The sequence below is a fragment of the Homarus americanus genome, unplaced genomic scaffold (genome assembly GCF_018991925.1).
Source record: "Homarus americanus isolate GMGI-L3 unplaced genomic scaffold, GMGI_Hamer_2.0 scaffold23578, whole genome shotgun sequence".
Lineage (NCBI taxonomy): Eukaryota > Metazoa > Arthropoda > Malacostraca > Decapoda > Nephropidae > Homarus > Homarus americanus.
This window is the reverse complement of record NW_024733231.1, coordinates 1,842,302-1,862,787: the sequence shown is the minus strand read 5'-3', so window position 1 is coordinate 1,862,787 and position 20,486 is coordinate 1,842,302. Positions and strand designations below refer to the sequence as shown.

The 20,486-nt window shown below is 36.8% G+C and overlaps 1 protein-coding gene across 7 annotated transcripts in view; it reads right to left on the bottom strand.

Annotated features, from left to right (window-relative positions):
* The window catches only part of LOC121869538 (transcription initiation factor TFIID subunit 1-like), a 49,916-nt gene that overhangs the window by 25,825 nt on the left and 3,605 nt on the right, over positions 1-20,486 (bottom strand). For 3 of the 7 annotated variants that reach the window (XM_042370911.1, XM_042370914.1, XM_042370912.1), the window contains exons 2-15: positions 19,978-20,243; positions 19,619-19,702; positions 18,224-18,438; positions 16,853-17,092; positions 16,136-16,333; positions 11,386-11,592; positions 10,841-10,980; positions 7,739-7,950; positions 6,849-7,084; positions 5,690-5,848; positions 5,241-5,375; positions 3,880-4,068; positions 1,514-1,669; positions 666-817 (exon numbers count right to left, since the gene is read on the bottom strand). In XM_042370911.1, coding sequence (XP_042226845.1) covers positions 666-817; positions 1,514-1,669; positions 3,880-4,068; positions 5,241-5,375; positions 5,690-5,848; positions 6,849-7,084; positions 7,739-7,950; positions 10,841-10,980; positions 11,386-11,592; positions 16,136-16,333; positions 16,853-17,092; positions 18,224-18,438; positions 19,619-19,702; positions 19,978-20,236 — 2,582 coding nt within the window. In that variant the 5' untranslated portion in view covers positions 20,237-20,243. The remainder of the gene's footprint in view (positions 1-665; positions 818-1,513; positions 1,670-3,879; positions 4,069-5,240; positions 5,376-5,689; positions 5,849-6,848; positions 7,085-7,738; positions 7,951-10,840; positions 10,981-11,385; positions 11,593-16,135; positions 16,334-16,852; positions 17,093-18,223; positions 18,439-19,618; positions 19,703-19,977; positions 20,244-20,486) is intronic. The other 4 variants (XM_042370913.1, XM_042370915.1, XM_042370916.1 and 1 more) reach the window with 3 other exon arrangements.

Here is a 20,486-nt window from a genome sequence, read left to right as displayed (position 1 = left end):
CCACAGGGAAGCTTCCTGAACATAATTATCTACTTTTGTTTGTTTCATTTTCATTGTTTGTCCATTTTATCATGTTGTATCAAAGTAATATTGCTAAAAGTAGTGTAGTTGTACTGTAGTGTAGTATTACTGGAAAATAATGCTATGATTATGCTATAAATGTATTTATTTGTTGAATTATTATTATTTTATGCATTACTGCTCTACCAAACACAAAGACAGCCAGACAGACTGGCGACCGACTGCGTGTGTTGCCAAGCACATTTTATGAAAAATAATGCAAATAAAATATTCTAAATTAATTAATTATAGGAAATAAGAATTAAGATCAGTAAATATATGCATTACTGGCCATCCCAAACATAAAGGCAAGCAGAAAATGGCCGCTAAGCGAGTAGTGACCACGAGGGTCAGCTGCCAAAACAACAATGTCCCCTTATCTCCCTCGCCACTGCTGCCACAGGGAAGTTTCTAGAGGGTCAATATATAGTCTTTCTTCCTTCCTTTTTATTGTTTTATTATTTAAAAAGGTTAAAATTATTTTTGGAAAAGTCTATTTTTTTTTATTTACCTCACGTGGAAGATACAGCCAGCGGCACCCTAGCCCGGGTCAAAAGGGTTAATACTGTAATCACAATCAACAGTGACTGATAGAGATCACATACCTGTCAGCACCTGTGCGCTTGAAATCTGCACAAGGCTTGAGTCTCTTGCGGATAGAGCTCTCTGAATGGGCTGGAAAAGCTCTTTTAATTTCATCCATTTTTATCCTCCGGGGGCTATCTTTGCTCTTCCAAAACAAACGATAGATAAATACCTGAAAATAGAAGAGACTACACATGAATCTGAAGAAAAATCATGAAAATAAGTAGAAAAGGGAGATGGGGAAGTAAACTGTTCGTGAAAATATAAGTTTTTCAGATATCTTGTCAGCAAATGAACTGAAGCATCATGAACGAAATCAGAGGGTAGTGGAAAGAATGACAGTAATATGTACACTGAGGGATTTTTGGAAAGAGAGACCTGTGTTAAAGTTGGAAAAGTTAGGTATGAATTGGGGGAACTTGAGCTGACATTGCTGTATGGGAGTGATCATGGACTCTCGGGATACAATTAGCAGTGACAGATATAACGTGGTTGATGGCCATAGTCTGGGGCATACAAGATAAGGAAAATAAGTGTTACTGTAAAAATTAATAAGAGTGATAGAATAATAAACCTGTATAATTCTGAGGTGGACAGCTGATGGGAAAGGGTAAGATCAAGAAGGACACAGACACCCAGAAAGCTTCAGTGTCGGTGAATGACTGGAGAATATGGTGTAGAGTTGATCATGTGGATGTAACAGCAGGAGCAGATGACAGTAAATGAAGCAAGAGAATGTGTCTGATCTTGGTTTGGTTTTGGCTGTTTTACATAATAGCAGGAGAGGACTTGTAAGTGTTAGGTGAGTATACTTTATAGACAATATGCCAGTAGTATATATTAGGAAGACTGAGAAATGAGGTCTTACCTGCAAAAAGTCCCTTATAAAGTTGTTGGCTCTTTTGGAATTTGGTCCTGGGACTTCATACAGAGGACACTGTTGGCCAACTGTGAAGACGCCATCCAGTTCTCGAATATTATAACCATTTCGAGTTCTTATAACTAGGAAGTCTGAGAGGATATGCTGAAAATATGAAAACCATGATTTAAAATTGAAGATAATGCCATTTGAAATTTTTCTCTGGTGTGCTTTAAATCACACAGACACTATACAATTATTTTTTTTCAATAGTGCTGAAAATATTTTAACTGGTTCCTATTATACAGTACAAAAAAAGAACAAAAAGTTTTATAATAGTATATTTAATTTATCTGTACATCTTGTATCCTGACAACAACTAATACTGATATAAATCTGATTGAGAAAAATCATTACATCATAAATAGGTCTAACAATGAAATTACGAATACCCGCACTAACAAATATCTGTAACTAAAATCCCATTTTTAACATTACCTTTATTACTCTGTACTGTTTCACCCATAAAAGGTCACATTATTATGCATACAGTAAAAGCGGACCCCGCTAAGGCGGATATTGCTTAAGCCAGACAAAATTACTTGGCAAAAAATAATAAAAAAATAAAAATAAAATAAAATAGGACGAAATAGCCCTCCGATGAAATGTCCAAAAAAATTCAAGGGATCGAGGCATCAGCGCGCAGGACACAGATGCCCGAGAGTTATTAATTATTGTTTGTGGGAATATTATTTCATTCACTCTAGTAATGGTACAATGTTTCTTATTATGTTATCATAGGTAAATGCCTGGTTTATATAATTTGTTTATCACTGTGCCCGTCACCGTTTTCAAATTAGGCTAAAAGATTTGTATTTCTCATATATGCATTTCGATCGTACGCCTGGTAACGGGAGCCTGGGAGCGAGTGAGTGACCGCTAGTTGATCATCATTTGCAGTTGTAACTCTCCTCGCTCCCTGCCATATTTTACTGGTTTACTGTTATTATTAGTGTTTACTGATATAATAGTGCTTAATAGTGATTAATCATGGCATTGTAGCCAGGTTAAACTCGTCACTGTAACCACCTGGCTACTGGGTGAAGCTGTGGTGTTAAGGTTGTTTTCAAACTCGTATTTTTGGGTAGATATACGTAACTTTCTTCATTTATTTTTACTCAGTTACATGCACACACCATCCCACATACATAGTGTGAATAAAGTAAAAGAAATAATTGTCCTAAAGGCAAACACATAAAGGGAATAAACATTTCCTTGCACACGAGAGTTAGCTGGCTCAGTGAGGGAGGGGAAGACGGTCGCAGTGTGTGGGGGGGGAGGGGGGGCGTTGCTAGGGAATCAGCTTCCCGGCTGAACTTCGTTACTATGGTGAAACAGGGAGTGTATGCAAATGCCAACTGTGTTAAACTTTCATTTAGCTTTTATTTACTGATTTGGCAATACAGAATTTTTATTTTTTTTATTTTTATTTATTCCCCACATTTACTGGTATTGTATATACTGTATTATTTTAAGAAAACTATGGCTACAGGAGGAAAAAACACACCAAAATTGTTTCTAAATACTCCCTGCTGTAAAATACAGTACTGTATTTTGGGTGTTTTTTTTATCATTATTTTGTATACATTTATTACATTCACAGTAGGCTGAAGTAGCATTCATATTTTAAGCATTATTAATGAAAAATTAAACATCAACCATGGCCCATAAGAAAGTGTTTGGTGTCCTTAAGGGTGGTGATAAGGTGAAGCCTAAAATCTTATCAGTGACCTAACAGTAAGTGTACAGTAATTAATGAATATTACTTTTTAAAATTAATTTTGATTAAAGAACATGTATTTCTTTCATAAAAATTGGATATATAGGTGTTGTACTCGTTTTTTGGTTAAAATGGCCGTCTTTTGGGAAAAATTTGTTCTAAGGTGGACAACCTCCAATCCTGGACATAATGTGTCGTCCTAGGTCAGACTGAAACTCATTCTCCTATCTCAGATATTATAGAAATTAACATAAACTATTTAACTTTACTCACACAAGATAAACTCATATAGATGATGTATGATGTTTTTGTCTTGGGTTACCAAACTATATTTCATACCTGTATATTTAGTATAACCCCAAAAAATTTTATGACAATTTATCTGGACTAAAAACACCAAACTTTTTCATACATATTTTGGATTTGTTTTATACTGAAAACTCCCTATACTGAACTGACTGCTCACCAATTATTTCTGTAGAGAGAAGTAATACTGTAATAATAACTATACCAATCACCATATTACATGACCTTGTAAGTTAAAAGAAATATGTAGTACAATACAGTATAAGCACAAGAAACCCAATATAATTACCTTGTGTTCATACAGCGGTGCTCTGAACATATTATTCTCCAGTGTTTGAATACTCTGGCCTGGATGCATGGCCCCAAGGAATGGTGACGTGTGTGCGTAAGCTGTCTCACCAAAGCGGAACTCTGGGGGTCCCTTGTCATTTCCGGCTCGTCGTTTGTAATAGTTCTTAAATCTTGTTGCCATACCAACCTGCCAGATAATGACGAGTTTCCATGATTCCTCCACAATATGGCGACCAATTACAGCCACTTCTAAAAATAGTACTTTTTTTTTCATTCTTACAAGCCTTTTCTTACAATACTGCAGGATAGCCAGAATCAAGAGTAAATAGAGACTCTCCTGCATTCCTGTCATTCATTCTTTCAGATGTAACTAAAGAGCTCTGCTGTTGTGTTCCCCTACAATAACGAAGCCCTACGATATCTATCCAGCTTATCCCTGCCATTTCAAACAACCTAGCCTTAACTATTCACCTATCAGCAGCAAGTCCATCCACTAAAATCACTCACAATGCCATGTTTTCCATCCATCCATTCAGGTTGATGTTTCCCAATTGCTCTTTCACCCAGTCATTTAATCTCCTCTGTTTTTCCCTCCATCACCTACCATCCAACTCATAATAACATACTCTTTTAACTTATCTTTTACTTCCAATTCCCTCAATATGTCCATTCCACCTGAGCAAGCCTGGTCAGCTCTTTGTCCCATACTTCTTCCCCTTACACATACAGTATCTATCTAATATCAGTTTCTCTTAGTCTCTACATCATTCTCACCCAAATTATTTTTCTCAAGCACATCATTTCTGTCACTTTTAAATTGCTATCTTCTTCCTTCTCGAGCACCACACTCCCATAGTAATGTCAGCTGCCTGATTACCCTCTACAGTATATTCCAATCTTTACTTCCTTTGACACAATTCTCTCTCTCTTCATTTTATCATTTCTCTCTGCCCTCTAATCCAACACTTACTTCACTACCCAATGCTCCATCCTGTGACATATACAATCCTGGTTACCTAAAGCACTAGCTACACTTCCACCGTTCTATCTTCATTCACGTTAACATATATTTCCCCCGTCTCTCTTCTCTACAAAGGCTTGCAGTTAGCTCGAGTGATGTTCAATGCTGGATATTTACATCACATTCATTTGAGTATTCCTTTATATATAAAAGCAGATAATGTTATAAAAGTTAATGATTCATAACAATACTGGTTCATGAAAAATTCCTCTCCTAACACTTTATATAACTCTCTAATATTAGTTTTCTACACTGTACACAAAGGATACCTCCATATACTCTAGAAACATTTTAATTATAGAGTATTACACAACTCAGCTATATGGTACTACACAAACCTGAGATAACAGTGGAGGATACTCTTCACAGTACTCTAACAGGACAATGTCACCATCCTTGCCAGTCAGGTCTTCAGGGGTTCTCATGAAGAACACATCACCTCCACCTGATGCTAAACGTTCCATTTCCCTTTGCTGTAAAAAAAATAAAATATAATACACGATTAAGAAAATTAATATGCAAAATCTAACAAGACTCAGAAAGGTATATCAATGGTTAATATTAATGCATGTAACAACGATGGATATTAACTGATAACCGGCATCAAAATATTTGCATCTACCTATTTAAATACTGTATGTTAGTTTCATTAAAATTCTTGCTAATTTTTTCATATTTCAATTTTGTTCATATTAATTCAAAGTAATGTAATGATAATCACTTTATGTGATTCATTATATTTGCTCAATTTAATTCATGTAGAGTAAATAAGAACAATTATATGTACCTTTGCTTTCTTCTTTATCTCCTTAGTAAGTGGGTGTACAGCATGTGGACCCATGCTTGACAAAGCACCATGAGAATATCGTTTTAGAGGTGGCCGATGGAATAAACGAAGCTTCTTCTCTCCCATATACGTAGGAATAAAAGGTGGTTGAAGTTCAACCTATAAATAAACCATTACATTAGTCTCTCACAACCTTTAAGAATGCAACCAATAAAATTTTTTTGAGGAATATACACAGTGCATAACAAGCAACTAACATCTTCTGTAGTGTACTGCACTACATGCCTGTGTACTGTACCGTATATCTTAAAGTAGTGGTGTATCAGCACACATCATCTCAGAATCAATATAAACATGTTATTGGTAAAGATATTTCCTTTGGCACAAATTACAAAAGTAATTTTCACGTATATCTAAATTTGTCTCCTCAAAAAGAAAATGGACATTCCTTTCTACAAAAAATTTATCTATCACAATTTCTATACTTTGTGACACTGTCCCTACAAGACAAATTCCCTTCATTTGAACCAAAACACTTGAGGAGGGTAGGACGGAGATGGAAGAACCAATTGGTAGATGGAGGGGTAAGAAGAAAAACATTAAAAGTGAAGAAAATGAATGTAGAGGAAGCTGCAGGGCACTTGGATGACTGTCAAGTGTTCTGTTGAATGATCTGATGATAAAGCATAGTTTGCAACAAAGAGGAAAAAGGTGTGGGTGAGAGAATAAGAGTAATACCTCTTTAAAGCAAATTTTATGTGAGGTGCAATATTTTCAAGCTACAGATATGAGAATGGAATGAGACTGGTAGGTTCTGTGGCTTGATTGTAGTCTGCATGGCTCATACTCCCATAATTATTTCTCCTCACCTCATTTAGATAGTATCACATTTTTATAGGCCTAACTCAGACCTTAACGCAAAATATGCACGAGATCAAAATCTCACATAACTGTTGAACCTAACATGGCAGCAATACCCCACAACCCATTTGTAACACCTAACAGGTTTTACTAAATCATTATTTGTTCAATTTATTATGTTCACACAGATGGGCAGACACACTTAGACACAGGAACACAAACACACAAACAAATTCCCCCATTTTTACATCCCTCCTCCAGTGAAATGGAGGAATGGAGGGAAAAAGGAAAAACTTACAACTGGAGTAGAATGTTGAAGTAGTCCTCCACCCATGGACATCTTAATAGTCTGCTCAGAAGACTTAGGTTGGTAGTATTCATCATTAGAGATGTTGAATGGGTCTTTGTCAGGAGATTTAGGTGGGGGAGGAGGAGATTCTTCCTCTATGGTAGTAATGACACCAGCTTTTCCCAGGAGAATCTTGGATTTCTTTACATGAGGATGAGGTATCTTGACCTTCACAGGAGCATCAGCTGCAGAGATATGCTAAGCCATTATATTTATCCTAACTTATTTGAACTATTTCAAAACAACCACAAAATATTCCATCTTTTTTGAAGACATGAAGAGAACATTTCTAAATAGACAAAACTTTTAGTAACCTACAAATGAAAATTAGGGGGAAAATTTAATTTAAAACACTGTACATATTCTGCTATTCAATTAAAAATATATACAGTATACGACACTAGTGATTCTGTATACAGGGTGCCCCTGACTTACGAACATCTGATTTACGAATGCCCGCCGATACGAACGAGGTTAAACTTGAAATTTATAGTACAGTACTTTATTTATCTGATAACTTATTTTTTACTTTCATTTACTGTATTTTGTCATTCTAATTCTTCTTTTGTCTTAAATTAAGTGATTTTAGAAGTATATAAAAGGACTTTGGCTACAATGTACTGTAGTGGGATTTTAAACATTTTCTATAAGTACGGTATGCACATAGCGTGTGTTCCGACTTACGTACTAATCCGACTTAAGGACGTCCTCAGGAATGGAACCCGGTCGTAACCCAGGGACCCCCTGTACAGAAATCAAAGACAGAACTGATGCACCATAAATGAACCAGCAAATAATTTATATAACAGAAGGTAACAAAAAAGACAAAGAACACATACAACTACCTTGGGAGAGTGTTGACGGATCAACATCTTCAGGAATGCCAAGTATGATGTTCTCATCATTGGGGTCAAGCGTCAACACTGTAGGCTCGGGGATGTTATGCATATTCTCTGGGTCCCATATAATGTTGTCTTCCCAGCGTCCATATACCAATTCTTCATTTTCGACGGGGAAGATGGAGTACCAAGTGTCATCAACATTGTTTTTTCTGCCAAAATTAATGAATTATTGGTGTTCAGGAATTATATTTTACAAATTCACCGTTGTACATAATGATAATGGAATTATCATAAACAATATTCATATAAATTCACACAAAAACTGGAAATTTTCTGTGTGTGTGTGTAATAATAATAATAATAATAATAATAATAATAATAATAATAATAATAATAATAATGATAATAATAATAATAATAAACGGTTTATTAATAGAGTTGCAGCCGGTGGCTGAAAATATACAAACTTACATGTGATTTAGACATAATGATATGCGTTGAATACAATTACAGGGCTGTACAGTACATAAATCAGGAGTTGTTTATTATTTTAACAATAGATGGGATGGTGCTATTCTTATATCTATCGGTGCGGGCTCTTATGGGCTGAATTTTGTTGTAGTGGCAGACTGCACGAGGTGGGTGGGGGACTGCCGGTGGCAGGAGGTGGCGATGACGAGGATGGTGCACTAGTCCACTGCCAAACCTTGTTAGTGCTTGGTGGCGGAGGTCACTGAGGGATGGCATTTCCAGGGTGGAGAGAGCGTTGATGTAGCCGGAGTAGTCTGCGCCGAGCATGATTCTGCAGGCCCTTTTCTGTACCTTCTCAAGCCGACGTTGTTGGGTGGAGTTGAGAGAAGACGACCAGGCTGGTGATGCATACGTTAGTTTGGGGAGAATAAAGGCATTGTAGATGGTCCTCAGCTCTGGCGTGGGTGTCCCAAGTGACCTGAGTCGTCGTAGCATGTAGAGTCGGTACGAGGCTGCATTGATTGTGTTGTCCAGTTTGTGGTCTATGGTAACACCCAGGAGTTTGGCAGACTGCACTAACTGGAGAGGATGGGAACCCACTGTGACTGCTGGAGCTTGCACTGGAGTGGTGGCGGTATTGATGAACATGATTACGGTTTTGGTGTGGTTGATGGTGACCTTGTTCTCCGTGGTCCATGCCTGTAGCCTGTCCAAGGTGCCTTGTAGCGATGAGTAGTCCGGTGAGGTGTTGTCCACTGTAACCCCCACAGTGCAGTCATCCACGTACTTCCACCTGGGAGGAGTGTCCGACCTTGTGTCATTGATCAGGATTAGGAAGCACAGTGGTCCCATCTTGGTCCCCTGGGGAACACCGCAGGTGAGGTGTTGGAATGTGGAGACAGAACCCTGGTACCTCACTGCCTGACGACGCTCACTCAGGAAATCGGTGAGCCATGAGACCAGTTTGGTGGGCAGCCCTAGTGCAATGGCCTTGTTGATACCAGTGCAGTGATCAACAAGGTCAAAAGCCTTCCTGAAGTCAACAAGGGCAACGGCCAGTGATGTCTTACGTTTCTGCAGGTTTTTATGCAGGAAATCCAGGAAACTAACTAAGCAGTGTGATGTAGAGGAGGTCCTTATATTGCCAATTGCTGTGGATCAATTGACTGATAAATACGAGCAAATGTGTGTGTGTGTGTGTGCGCGTGAATGATGCTATAAGTTGGAGGTATGAGACATATTTAAGACCAACATACAGTGCTGCAACATACACCTGAATGATAATACTGTACAACAATAACATGTTTATTGCTCAGGGGGGTCAGTGATTAGGTTTATAAGGTGGTCTTCAGGGTAGCCATGTTACTTAATGTTTACTCTACAATCTGATCCAACTCCATGTGATAAATATATTAATGGAGATTCTCTTTCAGTAAAACATGTCATTTCTGAGACACAGTACAAGACTCATTAAAAATTCTGGAATAGTATCTACCATCACACTCTTTACTTCATACAGGTAAAAAATCTTGTCGCCTTTCGTGCAGCTTCACGAATCCCGAGATTCAGATTCGTGAACCTGAAGTAACAGACACTGGTGGATTATTCTGTCCACGGATGTTTCGGTTTCAGTAGGAGAGGTGACAGCACTTTTTACCGTACTTGTACCATAAAGAAGAAACAAACTATTGTACTGTACAGAAAGATTCCGTTCCTGGACCCTATCAGTAAGCTGAATTTTCTGTAAACCTTTCCATAGGTAAATATGTACTGTACCCTGTACTGAATCACAGATGGCGTCTCACGAGGGGATGCACTCAGCTGCCTTACACATAATCCTCCACAAATAGTGTTGTTACGCCGGACTAGTTACTTTCCGTAATAATAGAAACTCTTGTGCAACCGGGAGTTTTTTATAATGGGAATTATGGGAGGCATTCTGTATCCTTGAATTTCTGTAAAATTGAGTGTTCTGTAACCAAGGGAGTGTCTGTAATGGAGAAACTGAGTAACATCGGGTGTAAGTTTCCTCAAGCAGTATGTATGAGAATTGTGCTTGAGGGTAAACAATAGACAGGCTGCTGTTGTCCTGTAACATGTACATAAAATAAAGCAAAAAAATAATGTTTCTAAATCCAATACTTACTTAAGATCATTCCATTTCAATAAATTACTTCTCATTATTTTGGACAAGAAATCCTAACCTAACTTAAACTAATTTTCTTCCATTTGTTCACTCAATAAGTCAATTACTGTAATGAAATAAAATTGGCTTTTAAAACAGATTTTAAATTTAAGTTCTCTGAGAGCATGTTCAATACAAAGCTTACAACTCAATGTCAACATTAAAGCCCTTAAAAAAAATTCTAAGTAGATTTTAAATGTGAAATAGCAGAATGGCTTGTAACACCTATACTGTACTATATTATGTCCTGATCTTCAGAGATGTTAAAAATCATTTAAATATTAAAAATAAAAGTTCCACTGTAAAATATAAAACAAACTAATAATTTGGTAGTTTTAAAGAAATACTTAATAAATCCTGATGAATTCCAAATCAAACACTAGTGACAAGAATTCAAATATGGCTTACAGAAAACCTCATTATCAATATACTGAAAAACTTACGGCATCTGGCTCTTAGCTTTTGCACTTTTGGCTGAAGCAAATGGTGTAGTTACTTTGGTTGGTTGACTGAAAGCTTGGGCAGTGCGATTGTAACTGCTTGGCACCCAACCTGCAGCCATGTTCTTCCTCTTCTGATTGAGCTGCCATAAACAGCAATAGTTAATGTAAGGTCATCAGTTAAGTGAAAAGCAATTATAAATCTTAATTCATATCTTCTCAGACAATTAACTGATTTCCTATTTGCATATACAAGGGTGTATTCTTTAAAATAGTATCAGCCAACAATTAAAAATAACAGTAAATTTAAAACAAAATTGAATGTGAAAACTGATTTTGAAGTTCAAAAAGTATGAAAAGTGACCCATTAAGAGTGTCACTACAAGCACCATCAGCAATAGCAGAAAAAAAAGGCAATAACACACTTAATCATCAGAAAAATAAATACTGTACTGTATTCAATGTACTACAGTATATATACAGAATCTACTTTTATAAACAAAAAACATAGTGATGTACTGCACTGTAAACTTTCAGATACTCTGTACCTTGTGTTTAATATCATCACCACTCCATATGATATCTTCCTCCCAATTGTACTGTGTTACCATATGGAAAGAATCATCAGGAAATTCATCTTCAGCATCTGCTTCATAGCCTAACATCCTTTTGGGTTCTTCTTCTTTTAGAGGGTCAGTAAAACCTGTTCCACCTTCTAACTTGATGTCTGACTTCTCAAGAGAATTAAGTTCATCCTGGATGTGAAAAATTAACAGTGATCAGTAAAATAAAATAACAACAGTCTTAGTGTAACATTACAGTGTTTGCAAACATTTCAAGCAGTTAGTTACCTTCTTACATAATTCTTGTCAGTTTTTTGTACATAAAGAGAAAAAGTTATCTATTACCTGCCATAATTTAAATATATACTGTACCTACTCTTACTAATACTAACTATGCAGGTTGTCACATTTTTAACTGGGTACACCTTATGATAAATAACAACTTAAATTTACCAATGCTAAATATACAAATCATCACATTAACTACACCTAATGTTAAATAGCTACCTAAACTGACCCTAAATGTTATATAATATTGTATACAGGGTGATTCAGCAAAGAGTACATTAAATTGGAAGATAAAATCCTTGGATAATTCTAAACCACAATGTCTCTATGGTAGAATGTCAGATTCTGCATAGTTTCCATGTTACAATACATTTAAGATGTTGTATTAATGAGAGTGAATTTGAAGTGAGACCCCCATATTTCTTACACTACATTTGCTACTCAACATCTAATTCTTAGAAAATCCATCCTAATTTTAATTTCTAATTGACATGTATTCCAGAGGACCACAACAACCCTTGTCATGGCGACTGATCCATGAGAGAGGGCATTATAGAATTCCCTATAACCCTGCATATTATACAAGATGATTAAGGTCCATTATCATTCCAACATGTGCTCTCTTTAGTTTATTAGAAGATACTATACCTTCAATATTACAGTAAAACAAAATGTAAAATCTTTTCCATATACAGACTACAGTACCTTCATCATTGCTTATTATACACTGACATCCACACGAGCACACACATATCAATAAACACGTACAAAGAATGAAGGACTGTTAAATGAAGACCAAAACTGCCTATACACATCTAATATCCTGCTCAAAAAAAAAAAAAACATATGAGAAAAATTAACTGAAGGCAAGGGACCATTTATCCAGTGTCCCAGTATCTGGAATGCTCCAAAAAATAGCTATGTTCAGGAACAAATTAAAAAAAAAATGAGCACCAAAAGTAGTTTACAGCCTGAGCAGAGATATTTCCAACTGTTGTCCACCTGTGTGGACATTTTACACATATATTTCAATTCGTAATTTTGGGTACATATACTGTATTTATTTTTCTTTCTTCATTTTCTTTACTCAGTTACCTATGTATACATACTCAATCTTACATACAGAAAGTGAAAAAATACATACGTATATCATAAGGTATAAAGTATTTTTAATTTGTAATTTTGGTTAGATACTGTACACATAATTTTCTTCATTTTTTTTACTCAGTTACATGCACACACACAATACTACACACAGAAAATGCAGAAAGAAATAATTATCATAAGGTAAAAAGTTTTACGTATTTACAGATTTCCACTGTCAAGCCCTGTGGTGTGTGTGTGTTGATAGGTCAGAGAGGGTTTGCGGCATAGCACCACTGCTAAGGATGCTGTTGCATTGCTAAGACGAGTATCAGGGGGCGACTGTGACACAGTTTGTACATTAACTTGTAAAATTTTTTGCTCTTTTATGCTTTCCTTATTATTTTACTATTCATATGCTTTTGTTACTGCTGTTTACATGCCAACCATTTTAAGTTTTAATGTTACAGTGTTAAGTACAGTTAAAGCTACTTTTAGGGATGACTCTAGTGACCTGAACAAAGTTCTCAGAGCCAGACACAGGGAGTTTACTGTGCAATTTGTATAATTAGGGCCTGTTGCTCCAAATTCCAGAATAAACCCTATTTGGCAACCCTCAGGTCCCAATCATGCTGGATAAATGGTCCCATACCTGTACTGTATAACCTGGAGTGTGGAGATGAAGCTAATAACTCCAGTAAAGATTTTCAAGACATATTAGTTCTTACAACAATGCTCATATTCAGAACATAATATAAGATCTCAAATTCCTTGAATGGACCCTCTGGATACATTAGTAGTTCTTCATTACCTTACAAAGTGACCTCTTTATAAATATTTTAATAGACACTGAGAGACATAACTTGGTAATTCTTTATAATTTACACAAGACTTGAAATAGTCACATAAATCTATTTATTATACACCAGCTATCACATGACTTGTAATAGATATTTTTCTACACAGTAGTTTTATGTATGATGATACAGCACAGTATCTTTAACATTGTATTCAAGCACTTAATAAGGATTTAAAACTTTCCAGTGATTTTTTTGCATTTCTCTACATCCCATGTGGAATAGGGACAAAATAACAACCACTGATAAGGTTGACATTAAGTACCTCAATTATTTTACTTGATTAAAATTACATGTAAAAATATTGGTGTGGGATGAAGTAAAACTTGTTTGCCCATTAAACAAGCTTTAATCAACTCCTTTCACAAGATATCTGAATGTAACATAAGGAAACTATTACAATACAAAAATAACATAAAACAGAACATAAAATGAATGTTCCTAACACTGAAAACTACATCATTCTTCCCCCTTGGAAAAATTATGATCCATAGCGTTCAGGCGGCTTTGATACTCGAGTAGATCTTCTCAAAGCTGGCGTTGTTTGAACCGAAGATAGGCTCTGTTCCACTGATTCAGCTTGAGTAGTTACTGGGTCCATTATCTCTGTCTGGACATCATTATTATGTACAGTAAGCAGTGCCTTCGCCAATCACAGTTTCTTTCTCATCGACATGTGACACAGACCAGGTGGGGCATGGAGCCAAGTCACGAAGAGATACAGCTGATTCATGGTCATCAGGATACCGTACAAGGACGTAAGTAGGGTTAACATAGGTTAGTTTAACTTGGTCAACGAGAGGATCACTTTTGCTAAACCTGACGAATCTTTGAAGCAGTACTGGGCCAGGGGTTGTTAGCCATGAAGGTAGAGAATTTCCATGAGACGCACGTCGCTGGAATCCAAAGAATCATTCATAAAGTGTAGTATTTGTAGATGTTGACAGAAGTGATCTGATGGAGTGCAATGCTTCCAGTAGTATAGCCTCCCAGTTTTGGTCCGGCAGGTCATGTGACTGCAGGGCAAGACGAACAGCTTTCTAAATAATGGCATTGTACCTTTCAACCTGCCCGTTTCCCATGGGATGGTAAGGTGTAGCTTTGCTTGTTACTATCCCCTTGTGGGAAATATTATCTTTGAGTTCACGCGACATAAAAGATGGACCTCGATCTGAGTGAATGAAACTTACCATACCGCAGAGGGTAAATACCTGTTCAAGACATTTAATTACAGTTGAAGAGTGCATAATTGGAGAAGGAAATGCAAATGGGAAACGTGAATACTCATCAGCCACTGTGAGTACGAATGTGTTCCAAGTCAAGGAAGAGAGTAGTCCTTTAAAGTTTATTCTGAGTCGTTCCATGAGTTGTGTAGCCTTTATAAGAGTGCCATTTGGTGGACGAAAGAATTGTGGCTTTAATTCTGCACAGATCTTACAAGTTGAGCAAGTTGTTTTCACATCTACAGTAGAAAAAGGGAGATTTCTTGATCTTACAAACTGTAGCAAATGAGTAACCCCGGGATGACAAAGTCCATTATGAATATCAGCAAGAGTTGATGTTGATGTAGTAGAACAGCAGAAGGCACATGTGAGGGTATCAGGGGCCACATTATTTTTGCCTGGTCAGTATTGTATAGAGTAACTGAATGATGCCAATTCCATTCTCCATTCTTGTATTTTGTGCGATTCCTGTGATCAAGCATAAAGGCAACTGAACGCTGATCGGCAGTCAGAGTAAAATGATGTCGAGCAAGAAAGTGACTATTTACGCACTGCTTCTATGATAGTTGTGGCCTCCTTTTCAACAGGGGGATAGTGCAATTCACTACCTTGCAGGGTCCTGGACATAAAGGCTACAGGTCAGCCTCCTTGGTTCAGTACAGCAGAGATAGTTACTTCTGAGGCATAACATTCAACCACAAATGGAAGGCTTTCATCTATAGATTGAAGTGTAGTATTGTCCAGTTGTTGCTTGATGAGGCTGAAGGCTGATATGGCTGAGTCTTCTAATGGAAGAGACCTAGCATTTATCAGCGGATGTATTTTATCAGAGAAATGGGGTATCCATTTTGCATAGTAAGCAAACATTCCAAGGGCTCTGTGAAGGGAACCTAGATTTGTTGTGAAAGGAGTTGATTAAGTTGATGTGGATTGAAATAAAACTTGTTTGCCATTAAACAAGCTTTAATCAACTCCTTTCACAAGATATCTCAAAGTAACATAAGGAAACTATTACAATACAAAAATAACATAAAACAGAACATAAATGAAAACTATATCAAATATCATTTTAAGTTACAACCATTTATCAATGTGGTTTTTTTATCAGAATATTTTGTATAATTTGTAACTTTTGTGACTTGAAATGGACCCATTATGATATGTCAAGGTCCAAAACTAGGTTCACCCTTTACCTGTATGAAGTCTTCCTCTAAAACTGAGATAAGTTGAAGTCATGCTGATCTTTGGCAAGATAGTGTCTCTGTATAATATGATATGACTAACCTTGATTTTTAATTTAAAGCCATAATCAAAGTTGCCCCCGGAGAGTGGTATGTCCAGCATGTCATACCATAGCTGAGCTGGACCATAACGCCAGTCAGCCTCATGAGGTTTGTTGGGATCACGATCGTTGTTCTTATCCCCGTCACCTTTCTGGTTACCACCGGAGGAATCTTGTTCCTGAGTTTGACTGAATCGGACCTAAGAAAATATTAAAAGAATAAAAAATCTTGCTTCTGAAAGAATTATGGTACAGAAATATAAAATACTTTACTTTTTTACTTTTATCCTCTTCACATGTGTGTGTGTGTGTGTGTGTGTGTGTGTGTGTGTGTGTGTGTACAGGGGGTCCCCGGGTTATGAACGGGTTCCGTTCCTGAGGATGTTCTAAAGTTGAATTAGTACGTAAGTCGGAACACATGCTATGTGCATACCGTACTTACAGAACAATGTTTAAATCCCACTATATCATAGCCAAAGTCCTTGTATACATCTAACATCACTTAATTTAAGACAAAAAAAAGAATTAGAATGACAAAATACAGTAAATGAAAGTACAAAAAAAAGTTATCAGATAAATAAAATACTGTAAATTTCAAGTTTAACAGCATTCGTATCGGTATGCGTTCATAAATTGGGGACCCTCTGTATTGGCAATCACAAAGTAAAACATAATTCAGACACAGAAAATATTAAAGCCTTATACTGTACAGTACATACACAGTCATCAGCAGCACACATATATGGTGGAGGGTCTGGTCCAAAGTACAGTTCAAAGCCACGAGGCATATCAACTTGTGATGACATTTCTTCGCCCTGCATGTTATCATCATTTGAAGGATATCGGTTTTCATCTGATCCAGTTGGCATTTTTTTCTTCTTCTTTCTTCTCACGCCTTTCCATATTTTGGGTAAATTTGCCATCTTCCCAGGACCAAACAGTCTTGAAAATCGTAAAACCTGTTGGAGAGGAAAAATTAAACGTTAAACACTATCAAAAAGTGCCATTATTTACAGTAATACATCTGTAAGGTTTTGTTTCCATTTGGGCTAGCAGGTACAGTTCTGTTGACATATTTGAGGGATTTCACTGCAATGTAAAATATTTTCCTCGAGTAATAAATACAGTAATATCTTCGTTAGCCAGAATCTCTCTTGACGGGAACTCTCCAATAGCCGGAATTGAATTTGGGGGGGGGAAATTGTTCCCAAAGCTGGAATAAATTCAGGGTTTGGGAACGATTATCCGAGGGGCACATTATCTTGAAAATTCCGAGAAAATTTTCCCAGTACCTGTGAATTCTGGGGATGGGTAATTTTTTCCGGCTTTGAGAGATGAAATAATCATTCTGGAAAATTCCAGTACCTGGAAAAAAATTCCGGGGAGGGGGGATTTTTTCCAGCTTTGAGAGTCATTTCATTACCTGGAAATCTCTCATTCCTGGAAGTGCTCTGCACCGTTTGTTCCGGCTAATGGAGATATCACTACGTGTACAGGTATATTGTTATAGAACTTCCCTACTTAACCAGCCATTAGTTCCTGTTTGAACTTCCATTTACACCATCTTTCACCCCTAAACTTCTTCCTCCACCCATTCAAATATTGTGCCACAGGAGGAGTCTGAGCATGCCTCACGACTCAGCAAGTCAACTTACCCAAAAAGTTAAAGGCTATGCTCATGCTCACTTCTCAGCCCCTGACCCATTTTTTACCTCATGCACTGAAGGTATATAGAGCATTTGTTATGATGCAATGTGTGTATGCAATGCTTTACCACGCCATTATCGAGGGCAGGAGCCAGCAACATGTTTATATCCAAGTGCCAACTATTACATCCCATATTTCAAAACCCTCAGTATGTGCCACCACTTTTCCTGAATATAGGGCACTGTATTACTGTACAGTGCCCTATATTAAGTAATTTTATAATATAAAGTATTTCTTATGATTAATAGTAATTAATTTATAACAGCAATGATATTTAAATCCATATACGTACTGTTCACACTATGTGTGAAATATGGCATACACTTACTGGTGTAAACAGCAAGAAAAAATAATGTTACATTCATGAATTTTTTTATACTTACAGCATCGTTTCGAAAGTCAGGGAAGATTTCTCTGACATCGATATTAGCATATTTTGAGGGTAACATGGCAGCTAATGGAGTTATAAGTCTGCGTCTGTCTCCAGGTGGTGTAGTAGTGCCAGCTTCAGACGTTCGGGGGAGAGGAGGTGGAGGCATCAGTTCCGAGTCCGATTTATTGATTCCATTGTCTTCCTCCTCTGCATCATAATCTTCACCTGTTCAATGAATTTTTTGAAATTATTTTCCCACTAAAATATACATACAAATGTCCTATTCTCTAAAGCTTACTCTATTCCAAATGTAAGAAAGAGAGAAAAAAGTTAGCTTAAGAATCCTACTTTACAGCCAAAATTGGAAATTCAAGTGACCTGTAAGATTCCCTCCAACAAAACATTGTCTTGACCAGCCAAGAATGCTATATTGTATGTATTGTAAAATTGTATCCTCAATCATGACCTATAAATGCTCTGAAAAGAAGTGAGCCAATAGGTTTACTAAGAGGAATCCCTAAGGTCAATTCACTTACAGTATATTGACCTATCCAATAAACTTGTTGCCACCCCCCAAAAAACAACTGGCAACAATCTTCATATTTTTTCTGTCCATGAGAAAATCTACCAAAGAACAAGGAGGGATTCTAAAATGCACAATTCTTCGCCTTAGGCACAAAATTGGAATTTCAAATCTAATTAGTATTTGTTTTATTTCTTATAAATCATTCTTTTTTTTTGTACGATTACTGCATAATCCTGTTCTTCAAACTTTTAAACTTAAGTGTACTGTATTACAAGCTACATATACATAAAGAAGGGCTGATGCAAGTTTAATGGTGGTGAACATGTATGTATAATATGATGAACATCACTATCAGCCATTTTCTCAAGTTGTTCAGGAGTTAGGTGTACACGTTCGGTTCACCTAGTTCCTGAACGACTGTGAAAAAGACACCAGAGAAACCTATACTGTACTGTACAGCCAACCACTCACATACTACACCATACATCTTTCCAATCTGCAGCTGTCTTCTATTTCTCTATCTTCCCCACCCTATATACTCTTTTCCCCTCCGGACCATCCTATTAAAAAATATCAGACCAGAGTACAGTAATTGAGAAGCTCAAACTTTTGGAGAGGTTTTTTCTGAAGCAAGACACAGTGAACTCTCATATAGCCGAAGTACTGCAATTAGTCAGTCTAATAAAGGGAGAATTCTGGCTACCTGTGCAATTTTCTGGATTTCAATTAAGCAGCTGTCAAAGAATAAACTTGGTTTGGGCCCATTACAACCTGGTAAGGAGTTACAAGTGAACAAAGGGACTTTTGTTCTTGACTGTACACACCAAATGTACAGTACAGTACACCTAAGTATGAACAACACCTATTACACCAACTTACCATTCTCCTCAGCCAATGTGTCATCCTCCACAGCTTCAGTTATGTCCGAATAATCAACCGCTGATGGACTTTTCTCAAAAATCTCTGAGAAAAAAGAAAAATACAAACTACATTATTTAACTGCAAAAAAATGACTTCATCCATGCAAACAACAGAAGTGCAACAAGACTACAGCATTTCACGTCTCCCTTTTATATTCAGGAGACTCGTACAAAATAACCTTGTTTTAGTAAATATTCCAAAACACTTTGAAGGCCTTTAAAGGATTAGAGATTACTTTACCTTTACAATACAATACCATGTATTATACAAATTGGTTATACTGTATACAGAGACTTTGAACGAGGTAAATTACTTACCTTCTTCTTCTTCTTCATGGTCATCATCATCATCATCATCTTCATCATCATCTTCACCATCATCTGTAACTTGCCTCAGCAGAGAGCCTAAACCCAGGCGAGAAAGGGATGCCAACTGTCGTTTGCATTCACCATCGAATACATCACCCTCAAGTTGACCATGTGTGTCAATATTACCAAAAAGAAAACTTGTCAAGGAGAGTGTGTGGCTTGTGGCCCCACCTCCTTCCGAAGCTTCCTCATCATCACTGTCTACCATCCTTCAGCTGCCAGCAACAATGACATAAAAATGTGAAATTCATGATTTATTATATCCAATCATCTTTTATTCTAAAGTTATATACTGCATCAGAGGAAATACCCAGTAATGAAAACAATATTAGTTAAACCTCCAATCTTTGGGACTTCTTCTTTAACTAATTCTATGTAATTTACAGATTGAGAATACTACAGTATACAGTACAGTAGTGCCACAGCTCCATGAAGGTTTTCATTAATACATCAAGTAA